Below are 15,366 nucleotides of genomic sequence, written 5' to 3' on the forward strand. Positions count from 1 at the left end.
AACGTTCCAGCCACAGAAGAAGCTGCAGAAGAAATGAAGAAAGTGATGATTTAGATTTTGATATTGATTTAGATGACACAGAAGAAGACAATCAGATGGATTGATATAACTATATTAAAAGACAGTTTGGAAGCATGAAATTCTGAACAACTTTGATTTTGAGGGTTTAAAGAAAAATACTGTGGAATACTAGTAAGGACATTGGAAAAACATAGAGAAAATACATGGACAATATGAATTGTGTATGATATTTGAATAGTGATAAAACTTTCATCCAGAGTTTTCTTATAATACATTTTTAAGTAGCATATGCTAGTATATCTGCCAAAATGAGTATTGGAGTATCGTATTGCAGTTCATGGGAATTATTTAGAAGAATATACTATCTAGTATCAAATTAAGCAAGATTCAGAATTGATGCTTATATAGAAACTATCTCATGGAAAAATCAGATGACATTATTATGTTGCTAGCCTCAAAAATTGGTCCTCAGGAGGTACCTTTTGATAGATTGATCTCAGGTTAATGTCCCACGTAACAAAAGCCCTCTTGCTTACGCTTGCTTGTTGTAAAGCAAAAAGTTTGTTTTTTAATAATAATGTTTAACAAGTATATAGCAGTTTTTCTTTGAAAATGTTTTTATGTATCTTATCACGTTATTTTTAACTTTTTTCGCTTATGAAATTTACATACAGAAAAAAATGCATAAAATCTATATGTAGAGTTTAACACATAAAGAAAAATCATACATTTATCACCCACGTGAATAAAACACTCCTAAACAATATAAGTTAGCTTTGTCTGATTTTTGAACATTTTTTTCTATCTTTTTGTTTTGAAAAATCTCAAACCTCAAGAAAAGTAGCAGTGTAGTACAGTGAACCTTTGTATGCTCTTCACTTAGATTCACAATTGTTAACATTTTGCCACATTTTCTTTATATTTGAATAGATATATGGATATATTTTTTATTTGCTGAACCATTTGAAAATAAGTGGCAGGCATTGGTTTCAAACTTTATATGAACAGACTTATACTATGCATGTTAATTTGTATCTCTTCTTATTTCATTATTATGAAACTTGTGAAATTGATCCATGTTGTTGCAAGAGCTCTAATTTGTTAAGATTACATTTTTATTCTACATTTTTCCTCTCTAATACTGAGGGACATTTGAGTTATTTCAGAATTTTCCTATAACAAACAATACTAAGTGTTTCTTGGTATAAGTGTCTTATTTCTTGGTATATTTTCTGTTAGGTATGTAATAGAAGAAGATTGAAATGTTTCCTGGTGTACTTCTCTTGTTTCTTGCTACAGTTTCTGTTAGGTGTGTCTAGCAGTGGTAGAAGGCATCAGGTATATATGCATCTTCACTATTACTATGTACTATGTAATGCTGTCTTTCCAGAAGGATTGTTATCTCCCTTCCCCATAGCAATGTATTAGAGTTCCTGTGCTCTGCATCCTTTCCAACACTTGGTATCATACTTTTAAATTTGTCAGATATGTGTGCAACATATGTCTTTGTCATATTAATTTGTATTTCTCTAATTACTAATGAGCTTGAGCCCCCTTTAATGTTTATTGACCATTGGTTTTTGGGTAATAGATGATATTAAGGAATCATTTTGCTTAGGTGTAATAATGTTATTTGAGAGATACATATTGAAATATTAAAGGGTGTATAGTCAACTTACTTTAAAATATTTTAAGCATAAAAAAGTAGAGATACAGGGCTTCCCTGGTGGCGCAGTGGTTGAGAGTCCGCCTGCCGATGTAGGGGACGCGGGTTCGTGCCCCGGTCTGGGAAGATCCCACATGCTGCGGAGCGGCTAGGCCCGTGAGCCATGGCCGCTGAGCCTGCGCGTCCGGAGCCTGTGCTCCGCAACGGGAGAGGCCACAACAGTGAGAGGCCCGCGTACCGCAAAAAATAAATAAATATAAATAAATAAATAAATGGAGAGAGATATCATGTTTATGATATAGAAACCTCTAAGTTTACAGTCTACAGAAAGTTTTTCTACCGTAAATTTGTGTGGCTTACCTTTTTGTTTGTAAATTTGTTTTCTGAACTATGTAACCTTTGTGGTTAATGAGCCAGCTTAATTATTATTAGACCTAGCATAAATTCTTCCCCATCTGAGTGAGTTATAATTCCTCAGGTTACCTTACCAGGAGAGAAATTTAATGAAGAGCATCACCTAGTGACATGTACTAATATCTGCATTTCATTCTCAGTGCTAAGAGAGATTTTGTTTTTTCAACAGACTGAACTTTGTTATATTTAGTTTATTTACATATCTTTAGGTCTTATCCTTTCTAATCTAAAAATTATTTTTATTGGAACTCAGCATGGATCTAAGTCCTGGCTCTGCCAGTTACTAGCTGTGTGACTTGGTACAAATTAATTAATATTTCTGTGCCAACTATGAGTGCACTAAATAACTGATATTATTATTGCTACTGTGATTTTGTGTGTATATATATATTAGTAATGAGTTAGTAATTATTAACTGGAAATGAAGTAATTAGTAATTATTAGTAATGAAGATGTCAATTTGGTTGTTTGCCTATGTTCTTCAGAAGAACATATATATGTGTTTATATATGGAATGCAGAATGTTAGAAGGTGAAAAGTTCTGTGGGAAAAAAAATAAGGCATGGTAGGGTGATTGGGAGTCTAAGGGTATGGATGGGGTGGGAATGAGGGTGCACAAGGGGATGGGAAGTGGTCTTTTTAAATAAGGTGCCTAGAGAGACATGTTGGGGAAGAATGTTCCAGGCAGAGGAAACAGCCACTACAAGGCCTCTAAAGCAAGACTGTGCCAGGTGTGTTCAAGGGACAGCAAGGAAGGGAGTGATTAAGTTGGAGAGTTGAAAGAGATAAGATCGGGAAGGTAATGGAAGGTCAGATGATGTGAAACCTGCTTTTAAGATGTTTTTTGTTTATCTTTGGTTTTCAGCCATTTGACTGATTTCTAAGGTATGAATTTCTTATTTATGCTACTTAAGGTTTTCTGAGTTTCTCATATCTGTTGGTCAATGTCCTTGAAGAGATTTGGAAAGTCGTTAGCCATTATTTCTTCAAATATGCTTTTTCCTATTCTTTCCTCTCCTTCTAGCACTCCCATTCTATATACATAGGAGTGTGTCCCACATCTTTCTCATGCTCTGCTTTCTTTTTTCTATATGTTTTTTCCTTTTTGTGTTTGTTTGTTTGTGTGTTTTCTATTGGCCTTTCTTTGCATTCGTAATTCTGTCTTCTGTATAAACAGGAGTAATGTGTTCAGTATGCTTTTATTTTTTAAATTTTATTGAAGTGTAGTTGATTTACACTGTTAATTTATGCTGTACAGCAAAGTGACTCAGTTATATATATTCTTTTTCATATTCTTTTCCATTATAGTTTACTACAGGATATTGAGTATAATTCCCTGTGAAAAGGGCGTGTATTTATTTATATATTTATATTTATTTGTTTATTTTGGCCATGAGGCTCATGGGATCCCAGTTCCCCAACCAGTGATCAAACCTGTGCCCCCTGCTGTGGAAGCACGGAGTCTCAACCACTGGACCACCAGCCAGGCAATTCCTACTAGTATGCTTTTAAACCCATCTAATACATTCTTAATTTCAGATACTGAATTTTGCAGTTCTAAAATGTTCATTTGATTCTTTTTTTTAAATAGATTTATCTCTGTTGAAATATTCTGTGCTACCTATCTTGTACATTTTTTCTCTATGTTTTTAATGTATTAATTACAGTTATTTTGAAGTTCTTGTTCACTTTTGTTTGCTTTTACTAATTATTTTATCTCTTGATTGTTGGTCACTACCCCCAGCTTTGCATATCTAATAACTTTTATTGTATGCTAGAAATTGTGGATGATACATTATAGAGACTTCCTCTGAAAAATAAATTACTGCAGATCACCTTGATCCTGTCAAAACTTGGGTTTAGGCTTGGGGTGGTCTATTTCAGTTTCACACTTATTCCTGGCTCTTACTCCTTGAGTATTGTTTTTATTCCTAAGCATGTATTTTCTGAGGTCTTAATGCCACTGGTGTTCACCAAGGAATCTCCCCTCTGGGTAAGCCCAAACTGCAACACTGGGTGACCTCTGAAGTCTCTGCCTACCTCTCAGCCTCACAGCAGCTGTTCTCTGCTAGGACTCCTGGAGTTGTGCCCTGCATGTATGCAGTTTAGGAGACTAAGGAGTGACCAGAGAAGTAGAAGGAGAACCAAGAAAGGGTGTCCTGAAAGGCAACAGGCACACATATTGAGTGCTTACTGTATTCTGACAGTGCTCTAAACTAAGCCCTTTACATGATAAACTCCTTGAATGTATATCATGGCCCTGCATAGTGATAACTATCGTTATCCACATTTACAGATGAGAAACTGAGATTAAATAAATTGACATACATCCACAAAGTGTTTAGGTCCAGGTTTTGAACCTACATGATCATCTGATCCCACACCCCATTCTGCCTATTAGTATGCTTAAGAAAAATATGTGAGTTGCTGACTGGATAACTCCACTATTTTTCATACTACTATTCCAGGGCTCTGTTGACAGTCATTTCCACTGCCACACTTTCATATTTCTTTATTTGAGAAAATTTAGAGCTTTGCTCTCTTTTTTTCTGAAGAACTGTCCCAGGCATCACTGGAGAGCTTAAGTTTTTAGCCACTGCTGATATACCTGAATTCAAGTCACTTTTTTTGTACTCTCCTCCATGATTATTGATTTCCATATATGAATCATAATACCTGTGATCTTCCTAATTAGTGATTTCATGTTATTGTGAGACCTACTTGCATAATGGAAGGAATATAGGTGTTTGCAAACAATTCTGGATATATCTAGTAGCTGTATTGGGAAGGTAAGTTGTAGTGATTATCTCCTAATATGGTAATAATTATTAGGAGAGTAAAAAGTTGTTATATGTACTTGGTGCTTATATATATTTTTTCATTGTAAAAGATAAACAGCAATAGTCTTAGTGTTCTCCATTTTTCAGGTGACTTACCTAAAGCTCGAGGTTAAGTAACTTGCCAAAGTCAAAAAGATAATAAGTAAAAAACCTGAGGTTCAAACCAAGTCTATGTGGCTCCAAAGCCTATATTATTTCAACCACATTTGTGCAAAATTACAAATATTCCATGTTCCTAAACGCTTTTCTTCTTAAGTGAAATGTGTAATAACATTAACCTGAACACACCTCTATCCTTTCCTTATGTCCCTCTTTCTAGGTCTTTTCCCTCTCTCGTAACATTAGTCCTGTACTGAATGATTGCCCTGTTTAAAAGCTACATTTTTTAAAAAATAAAAAGATTATAGATATCCTCCATATAACTTGTGGCATAGAATTTTTGTCACTCATTATTTTCAAATTTGTCAGTAATGTTAAATGTTGCAAGGTCGTTTTGCACAATTTTTACTGGCAAACTTATGGAGTCAGGGGAGTACGTTGGGATTACTTAGCTTTATGCTAATGAGCTGCACAATTTCATCAACAACTGTGGAAAAAATTATGCATCCCCAAATCTCTTAAATAAGACTAATTTTTAAGGAATTAAAGTACCAGGCTTTCAAAAGATATCATTACATAAAACTACACATAAGGTTACATCAGTTACTTCTATATAATCTTAAAAGTAAAAAAAATTTTATAATCTTAAAAATGTTTCCTTTCAAATCAAATAGTTTGCATTATAAAATGTATAGTTGGTACTTGATGCTAATATGGAGGGTTTTAAAAAATATATTGGATATAAAATTACAAACAGTACCTTAGTGTTCAAAAGTTGACTAAGTGATACAATATTCCATCAAAATTTGGTTTAGAAGTTTCTGTAACCTCCAGAAATATTAATTTGTAGTATATAAATTAAATACAAATATTCAATATTTATATTATATTATTTAAATGATATTTAAAAATAACTTTTCTATTTTCTAAGGCAAATCAAATGTCTTTGAATTGAACATAAACATTAATTTGTAATTAACATTTTAAAATTATACATTATCCATGGATGGACCTCACAGATAATGATGAACAAAAGAATCCAAACACAAGATTATATATTTTATGATTCCATTTGTATGAAGTTCAGAAATAATCAAAACTGGGAATTCCCTGGTGGTCCGGCGGTTAGGACTCAGAGCTTTCACTGCCAGGGTGCAGGTTCAATCCCTGGTTGGCGAATTAAGATGACACAGGCCGTCCGGCGTGGCCAAAAATAAAAAACCCCAAAATAACAAACAAAACCAAACAGAACAAAAATAGTCAAAACTAATGATGATAGACATCAGAATAGTGGCTACCTTTGAGAGTGTGGTATTGACTAGGAAGGGACACAATGGAAACTTCTGGGGTGCTGGAATTGCCCTTATCCTGATCTAAGGATAGTTACAGAAGTATCTAAAAATATAAAATTTAACAGGATTTGTTCACTTTATTGTATCTAAATTTTATCTGAATTCAAAAGTAATTATAGTACTTAATTTAAAAAAATTAATAGATACCATTAGCAAATCCATTCCTTGAAATAAAGCAATGTGGATTTTGGTGTCAGGAAGAGTAGCAGGCAGAGAGACTTGGAGGCAGAAAGATCTGTTTGAACCCTAACCCTGCTCCTTCACTAGCTTTGTGACCCTGCGCCAATTTCCTTGTGAAGTTACCTTCTGTGCACTTTACCTAGTTGTAAAATGAAGACTGATTTCTACAGTATAAGATTGCTACTAGTTTAAATACAGTATCTATAAAGCTCCTGGCCCATAGGTGCTCTATTCATAGAGCTTATAAATATTATTTTTTAAATTTTGGCTTAGACATTTTCTTTCAAATTATACCAAGATGCTTTGTGTGGGTGAGACATAGGTAAACTGAAAATTCTTTGGTGGGGGAGAGAAAAGAAACCTTGATACAGAATTCCTATATGCTGAAAGTAAGAGGCAAACCCTTCCATTTGTAATAAGACATGTCAGGCTTGCTATCGGCTATTTTTAGTATTTGTGAGGGATAGGCCCTTCAATAACAACATCCAGGGACTTCACTGGTGGCACAGTGGTTAAGAGATCACCTGCCAATGCAGGGCACACGGGTTCAAGCCCTGGTCCGGGAAGATCCCACATGCCTCGGAGCAACTAAGCCCGCGAGCCACAACTACTGAGCCCGCGTGCCTGGAGCCCGAGCTCCGCAACAAGAGAAGCCACCGCAATGAGAAGCCTGTGCACTGCAACGAAACGTAGCCCCTGCTCGCTGCAACTAGACAAAGCCCGCACGCAGCTACAAAGACCCAACGCAGCCGTAAATAAATAAATAAATTTATTTAAAAAAAAAATCCATAAATTTGTGAGTACAATAGTGAGCTTTAGAAAAAGTATTTCTGACAGTAACAACTTTATAAACTGCCCTTCATTTCTTTGTTAAAACTAAGTAATACCATATTGCCAACCGTAATTAATATCACACAGACACAGGAACTGAGAAACTTTAGTAAATCAAATGATCAAAAAATTTATATTTTTAAAATTAGCTAATGAATTAAAAATACAAAATAAATTAGAAAAGCATATTCCGTTACACTGAACTTTTATTTAAATTATAAGCTTGCATATTTAAATTACAAACATTATTTGTGTAGTTGTTTGTAATTGTTATTGTTTATTCTACTTTTTATTTTCACTTATTTAATCTAGTCACAATTTATTTGTGGGGTATATTTTCTTTAATCTGTAAAAGTTATTTTTTTCTCTTAGTGTTATGAAGAAAAATCACAGCAACGTGGAGAACAATGACCTCAATGGCTGATACAGGAAATGAATTGGCCCTGGGGAAATTGCCAGGACCAGCTGAGGTTAGGAAAGATGATCTTCTACGGGACAAAACTGACGTCCCTTAGAAGAGGATATTACAGCATGTCCACGAAGTTCGGAAACATAAACTGACTTAAATTATGTTATTTACACTTTCAAATAGTATACTCAGTACGTTTCCTGATAAAGTGCTCTGAATTTAAAGCAATAGGTCCAATTGTTATTCTAGAAAAATATATAATCGATACACTACAGAGTGTCCAGAACATCTGGAAACACAGGGAGAATAGTGTATTTATTATACTTCATCCAAGAGCATACTGAACATACCATTTGGAAGTACAACTGAAAAGTTACACACTGTTTTAAAAAATAAGTTTCTCCGATGTTTCTCGCCTTTGCAACATTTGTGACTACCAGCTGAACAAGGCAGGTGCAGCAAGAGCGGCTGCTAGTGGACAGTGACAAAAACAAGACTTACTGAAACAAACAAGTGTTTCTTATAAATAATTTGGAAACAATTTTGGAATCCATTTCTTGGCAATGAAAATAGTACATTTCAGATCCTATTAAGTGATTGATTTATATGTGGGAAGCCCTCAACTGGTAGTTCTGGAAATATTTAATGACGTTATGCCACTGTCTGTAAAGTTGAGAGGATATCCTACAGAAAATGAAAATCCCAGAGGAAGGAAGACATGTGGGAGTATGCTGTCTCTGCATGGTCACGATCACCTAATACAAGGTTTGTGCTGGAGAACTGTAGTGACACGACTGGTTACAACTGAAATGGGCCCTGGGGATGGATTGGAGACAAAACAGGGATCCACAAAACAGTTCCATTGTATGTTTGAACAAGCATCCAACCAGCCAAACTTTCTGTATTTTTCCAGTCATACGACTTCTCTTTTTCCATGATCCACTTAAGTACATTTTGCCCCCATGTGGGACTACAGAGATGACTAAAACACCATGGAACTGAACTTAAAGTAGTAAATTTGCTTTGTTTTGGTTCAGTGCTGCATTAGGAGATGAAAAAATTTCGAAGAAGTTTCAAGTCAGGGGCTACTGACCCCACCAGTATTCAAGAAGCCTATGAATCCACATGTGCACTCAGCATTGACAGTAGACTGAATAAATAATACATCTTACATATGTATCTACTATTTTTATGTGTAGATGTGATTAGTTAAATGCAAATTCAATTAAAATTATTACTGAGTTCACAGTATTCTTGAAATTATGTTTCCTCAATTTATACCAGATGTTCAATGCATATATATATAAATATGCAGGGCTGTCACTATTTTTGCTGTTAAAAAAGGATTCTAGTCCTGGAAATGGTTGAGAATCACTGCTAAAAGTATCAGCCTTCACTGTGCTATAAATTCTGTAAAATTCTATAAAAGCTTTTCATACAACATAGTGATAATTCCATCTCTATACTTTTTAAATGCTTTATTGAGGTATAATTTATATGCCATAAAATTTACTTAAGTGTTTAATTTTATGATTTGGTAAGTTTACAGTGTTGTACAATTATCACCACAATCTAGTTTTAGTCCATTCCCATCACCTCAGAAGGATCCATCATGCCCAGTGTTTAGTCACTCCCCATTCCTATTCCCAGCGCCAGGCAACTAATCTCCTTTCTGTGTCTATAAAAATGCTTTTTATGAACCTTTCAGATAAGTGAAATCACAAAATATGTAGTCGGTAAGTCTGGGTTTTTTCATCGAACATAACATTTTTGAGATAGATTCATGTTGTAACATGTATCAGTAGTTCATCATTCTCTTTTTCCTTTTTGCTAAATAATATCCCATTGTATGACCATACTAATTTTGTTTACCCATTCCAATCTTTATTGGTTCCACTTATGGCTATTATGAGTAATGCTGTTGTGAACATCTGCATTGTGTTTGTGTGGACATATGTTTTCATTTTTCTTGAGTGTATGTATACCTAGGAGTGAGATTGATGGATCCTATGGTAAATTTACATTTAATTTTTAAGAAGCTACCAAGTTTTTTCTGTTTTTCAGGGTGGCTGCACCATTTATAAACCTGCCATCGGTGTTGAGGGGTTCTCATTGAGGAGGTTCCACATCCTCACCACTCCATTTTGATGATCACCATTCTAGTGGGTTTGAAGTTTATTATGGTTTTAATTTGTATATTCCTAATGAATAATGATGTTGACTTAGCATCTCTTCATGTGCTTATCAGCCAATGGTATATCTTCTTAGGTAATATGTCTATTCAGATATTTTGCCTACTTTTATTTATTTATTTTTGCGGTACGTGGGCCTCTCACTGCTGTGGCCTCTCCTGTTGCGGAGCACAGGCTCCGGATGCGCAGGCTCAGTGGCCATGGCTCACGGGCCCAGCCGCTCCGCGGCATGTCGGATCTTTCCGGACCGGGGCATGAACCCGTGTCCCTGCATGGGCAGGCGGACTCTCAACCACTGCGCCACCAGGGAAGCCCCTGCCTATTTTTAAAATGGGGTTGTTTTCTTACAAATCCTTTATCTGATATAAATTGGAAATATTTTTCTGCCAGTCTGTGGCAGATATATAAATGTAACTCAATTTAAAAATAGTATCCTTCACCAGTGTAGAGACATAATAACCCCTCTGGTAGCTATGGATGTTTGCAGTCCTGAAGCCTGACTAACTGTCCACTGCCCCTCCCAGCTACATGTTACATCATTTACGAAAATTTTAGAGTAACCATTGCGCATGCAGTCTTGTTTGTTTGGGTAGATTTCTGGAATTGGAAGACAGAGAGCATGTAGTCCAGCACATTGCTCCAGTAAGTTAGTATGAAATTTCCTGTTAGGAATTTTTGTTCTCTTCTGTGGTGGGTATACTGTGGGCATGTCCAGTATGACTAGGGAGTGGGGGCGGGGGGGAGCGGCATCTCTTGAGAATGTGAAGAAATGGCTTTCATTATCTTTAAGTCAAAGTAGTATTTCTGTATTTTAGTATGTGTATAAAGGTATGTGTGTGTGTATGTCTCTGTGTGTAAATAAACAAACATGGTTGGAGGAGGTGGTTCAACCAGGTACTGCAGGAAGGGCACAAAAGAATAACTGGATCTACCTTCAATAATGAAAACTGTGTACACAGCAAACCATAAAAGCCAAATGTAGATTCTCATATTAGCCTCTGGTTCTTCCTAAGAAAATGGTGTATAACCATTGTAGTAGCAGGAATCATTTTGGTCCATCTAGAGCCTCTTTTTTATTTTGTAGTTTTATTTTCAAGGTTGCTCTTTTCCACCACTGGACCGGCAGACTTTTTGCTCCACATCAGAGAGTCATTAAGTCTTTGCTTGTGTTCTCATTCAAAAATGAGTCTGGGGCTTCCCTGGTGCCGCAGTGGTTAAGAATCCACCTGCCAATGCAGGGGACACAGGTTTGAGCCTTGGTCCAGGAAGATCCCACATGCCGCGGAGCAACTAAGCCCATGGGCCACAGCTACTGAGCCTGCGCTCTAGAGCCCGTGTGCCACAACTACTGAAGCCCGTGTACCTAGAGCCCGTGCTCCGCAACAAGAGAAGCCACCGCCATGAGAAGCCTGTGCACTGCAAGGAAGAGTAGCCCCCGCTCGCCGCAACTAGAGAAAGCCCGTGCGCAGCAACGAAGACCCAATGCAGCCAAAAATAAATAAGTTAAAAAATAAAATGAGTCTGCATCAGTTTTCTATAAGAAAACATTTTAAAATATCTTATATAAAAATGCCCTGTGGGACTTCCCTGGCAGTCCGGTGGTTAAGACTCCGAGCATCCACTGCATGTGGCTTGGGTTTGATCCCTGGTCAGGGAACTAAGATCCTGCATGCCGCGCAGCATGGCCAAATTAAAAAAAAAAAAAAAAGCCCCTCACTTGCAGTCTCTGCCTGAGGCAGTTTCTTTTCTCTTCTCTCTTCCCATTTGGTGGAACGAATTTGTTCCTGTTTGAAACTGAAAATATTTTCTCCACTGCCCAAAAGTGTGGACACTAAGATCACTGTACAGTGCCATTAACCCCCTCAGAAAACCCCCAGCAACTGAGATATCATATTGGGCAGTGGTCCCCAGACCTGGGTGTACATCAAAATCACCTGTGATGTGCATTTAAACTACTGATCCTCCAGCCCCTTAGGCAAAGCTCTTCTGCAAAGTTGATACCAGCTAGTATGGGGAGCCAGTAGGGAAGGCTGAAATGGCTCAGCAGGCCAAGGTCCAAGCTGTCGGTGCATTGTGTCATTACAGTATATTTAGCACAGCTAGAAGGATGGACTCACCCTGCTGGACAGCCTGGTACTACAGACCCTCAGGCACAGGGCTGTCTAAACCTTAGGTGTGGGCCATAACTGATGGGGACAAGCTGGCCATATTTGGAAAAATTCTATTGTAAGGGGCAAATGTGGGTGAGATTTATGAGCCATAGGGAAATATAGCAGGACAGATTAAATCTTGTGCTATGCGAGAGATGTGGGAGAAACTAACTATTGGCAGAGGAAATATAATCCCTGGTATAAGGCAGCATTGTGATTATTCAGATTATCACTGTGTGGGCATGAGATGAAGTACAGGAAGAGGATAAGGCATTGGGAAATCAAGTAGCTGTGGCATTCAGTCATTATGCTGATAATAAATGATTATATAGATCATGGAGCCACCTGGCTTCTTTTGACAGCCTTAGAGAGTGTATGAAAGATAAAGGAGAAATGAAACAGTGAGTTTCCAACTGTAAGTGGATAATCCAAAAGCCTTTTGAAGCTTCTGAAGGTTGTCAGATTTTGAAAGATGAGAGCATCTCCTGTAGTTATGGAGCAGATGTCATTGTGGTTACTATTATAGAAAGGGTAAAGTGAAAACGCTGGAGCTACACAGCTCTCCCCATCAAGATAGTAAGCCAAAAGCGATGCTCTGTTTCTAAAGAAATTGCAGAGGTTGGTGCCACCATCAAACACTTGAGAGATGCAGTGGTGTGATTCTATCATATCCCCTTTCGAGTTGCTTGTTTGGCTAGTATAAAAGTCAGATGGTTTATGGAGATGTTACTGAAAACTTAAACAGATGGTAATGACAATCATAACCATGGCCTGACTGGAGTACCATTACTAGAACAAATCAATATAGTCCTACATATCTGTTTACCTGACAATTTACCTACATAGCTGTTGACCTGACAAATGCTTTTTTCCATTCTCATCATTAATAAAAATCAGAAGCATCTTGAAGTAGTTTGCCTTTTCAAGGCAGGGCAATGTATACCTTTCCTGATTTGTCTCTAGGCCATGTGAACCCTCTTGCTCTGTTATAAAACAGTCCAAAGGGAATTTGATCATCTTGATAGTCTACATAGCATCAGTGTAATCCACTACAATAATGACACAATGCTAATAGGAACTGGGGAACAGGAAGTAGCATGTATCCTAGATGCCTTAGTAAGTCACATTCATCCTAGAAGGTGGGACAAAAGTCTATGAAAGTTCAAGGGCCTTCCACATGTGTGATGTTTTGATGTGTGCAACAGGCTGAGGCATGTCTCTCCAAAGTGGGAGGCAAGTTGCTGCACCTTGCATTGACTACCACAAAGAAGCACAAAGTATGTTGGGTTTCTTTGGATTTTGGAGGCAGCATATGCCACATTTGAGCATAATGTTCCAACCCACTTACCTAGTAAGCTGTGAAGCTGACAGGTTTTTGGTTTTTTTTTTGCGATAAGCGGGCCTCTCACTGTTGTGGCCTCTCCCGTTGTGGAGCACAGGCTCCGGACGCGTAGGCCCAGCGCCATGGCTCACGGGCCTAGCCACTCCGCGGCGTGTGGGATCTTCCCGGACCGGGGCACGAACCCGTGTCCCCTGCAACGGCAGGCGGACTCTCAACCACTGCACCACCAGGGAAGCCCAAGCTGACAGTTTTGAGTGAGCTCCAGCGCAAGAAAGCATTCTGAAACAGGTGCAGGCTGAGGTGCAAGTTGCCCTGCCACTTGAGCCTTATGACCCATACACCCAATCATACCCCAAATATCTGTGACCGACAGAATGTCTTATGAAACCTCTGGCAATCCCCAGTAGGAGATTGTTCATGGCAATCTTCTGCCTATACCGTGCTATCTTTCTTTCTCACACCAGAAATTGAAATGGGCCTCCTATAACAGATATAAGTGAAAGTAAAGATTTGGGGAAATAGATTCCAAAACGTTAGAAGCAACTCTACCAGTGGCAGCAGGAACAACTGTGTTTGAAAAACAGTGGGCAGGCTAGTTTGAGAGAGGAAGAGTATCCTTTGGGGAAAGCAAAGGCAGAAACACTTATAATGGTGAGCAATAGTCAGATTTTTGAAGGCTCTGAACTTCTGTATAGAAAGTTGGGACTTTGTCCCACAGCCTGTGGAACTTAGTGAACAACAGGATTCACTTACCCCTTAAGCAGTAGGCACAGTGCCTAGGACTCATGATATTTTCGGGAACCCACAACAGTGTTTGAATTTTAATTTATCTCAAAACGAGAAAAAAAAGAATATATAAAATGAATCCAGTCTGGATTGTATCCATCTTTATAACCATACAGTTATAAAATTTTATTATATATATACATATATATGTAGGAGGATGATTCAGGAACGTCTTTTTAAAAAAAATTTATTGAAGTATAGTTGATTTACAATGTTGTGTTAATTTCTGCTGTACAGCAAAGTGATTCAGCTATACATTTATATATATTCTTTTTCATATTCTTTTCCATTATGGTTTATTACAGGATATTGAATATATTTCCTTGTGCTATACAGTAGGACCTTGTTGTTTATCCATCCTATATATAATAGTTTGTATCTGCTAACCCCAAACTCCCCATACTCCCCTCCCCACTCCCTTGGCAACCACAAGTCTGTTCTCTATGTCTGTGAGTCTGTTTCTGGCTCATAGATATGTTCATTTGTGTAGTATTTTAGATTCCACATATAAGTGATTTCATATGGTATTTGTCTTTTTCTTTCTGACTTACTTCACTTAGTATGATAATCTCTAGGTCCATCCATGTTGCTACAAATGGCATTGTTTCATTCTTTTTAATGGCTCTAATATTCCACTGTATGTGTACATATATATACCACATCTTCTTTATTCATTCATCTGTTGATGGACATTTAGGTTGTTTCCGTGTCTTGGCTATTGTAAATAGTGCTGCAATGGACATAGGGATGCATGTATCTTTTTGAATTATATTTTTTTCTGGGTATATGCCCAGGAGTGAGATTGCTGGATCATATGACAACTCTATTTTTATTTTTTTGAGGAACCTCCATACTGTTTTCCATAGTGGCTGCACCAATTTACAAGGAATGACTTTAAAGTTTAGAAACTGAAAAGGTTAAACAGAAAGGCTAAATGTGTCATGGCCTGAGATGGCAAAATCAGGAAAAGCTGGTTTATGGGAAATACTGATGCTCTGCTGAGTTGGAAGCTGATGCTGAAATTCTGGTATGAAGTGATAAGGATTTTGATCCAGTGGTGGCTTTGAGAAGAGAACAGTGTCTT

At 37.4% G+C, this 15,366-nt stretch overlaps 1 protein-coding gene across 1 annotated transcript in view; it reads left to right on the plus strand.

Annotated features, from left to right (window-relative positions):
* The window catches only part of C6H9orf85 (chromosome 6 C9orf85 homolog), a 71,908-nt gene extending 57,877 nt beyond the window's left edge, over window positions 1–14,031 (plus strand). The window contains 1 exon segment of the mRNA XM_022573510.2: window positions 1–14,031. Coding sequence (XP_022429218.2) covers window positions 1–104 — 104 coding nt within the window. The 3' untranslated portion in view covers window positions 105–14,031.
* Window positions 14,032–15,366: the final 1,335 nt, after the last annotated feature.

Source organism: Delphinapterus leucas, chromosome 6 (assembly GCF_059928025.1).
Source record: "Delphinapterus leucas isolate spDelLeu-1000000601 "Yukka" chromosome 6, BTC_Dleu_Yukka2, whole genome shotgun sequence".
NCBI classification, from domain to species: Eukaryota; Metazoa; Chordata; class Mammalia; order Artiodactyla; family Monodontidae; genus Delphinapterus; species Delphinapterus leucas.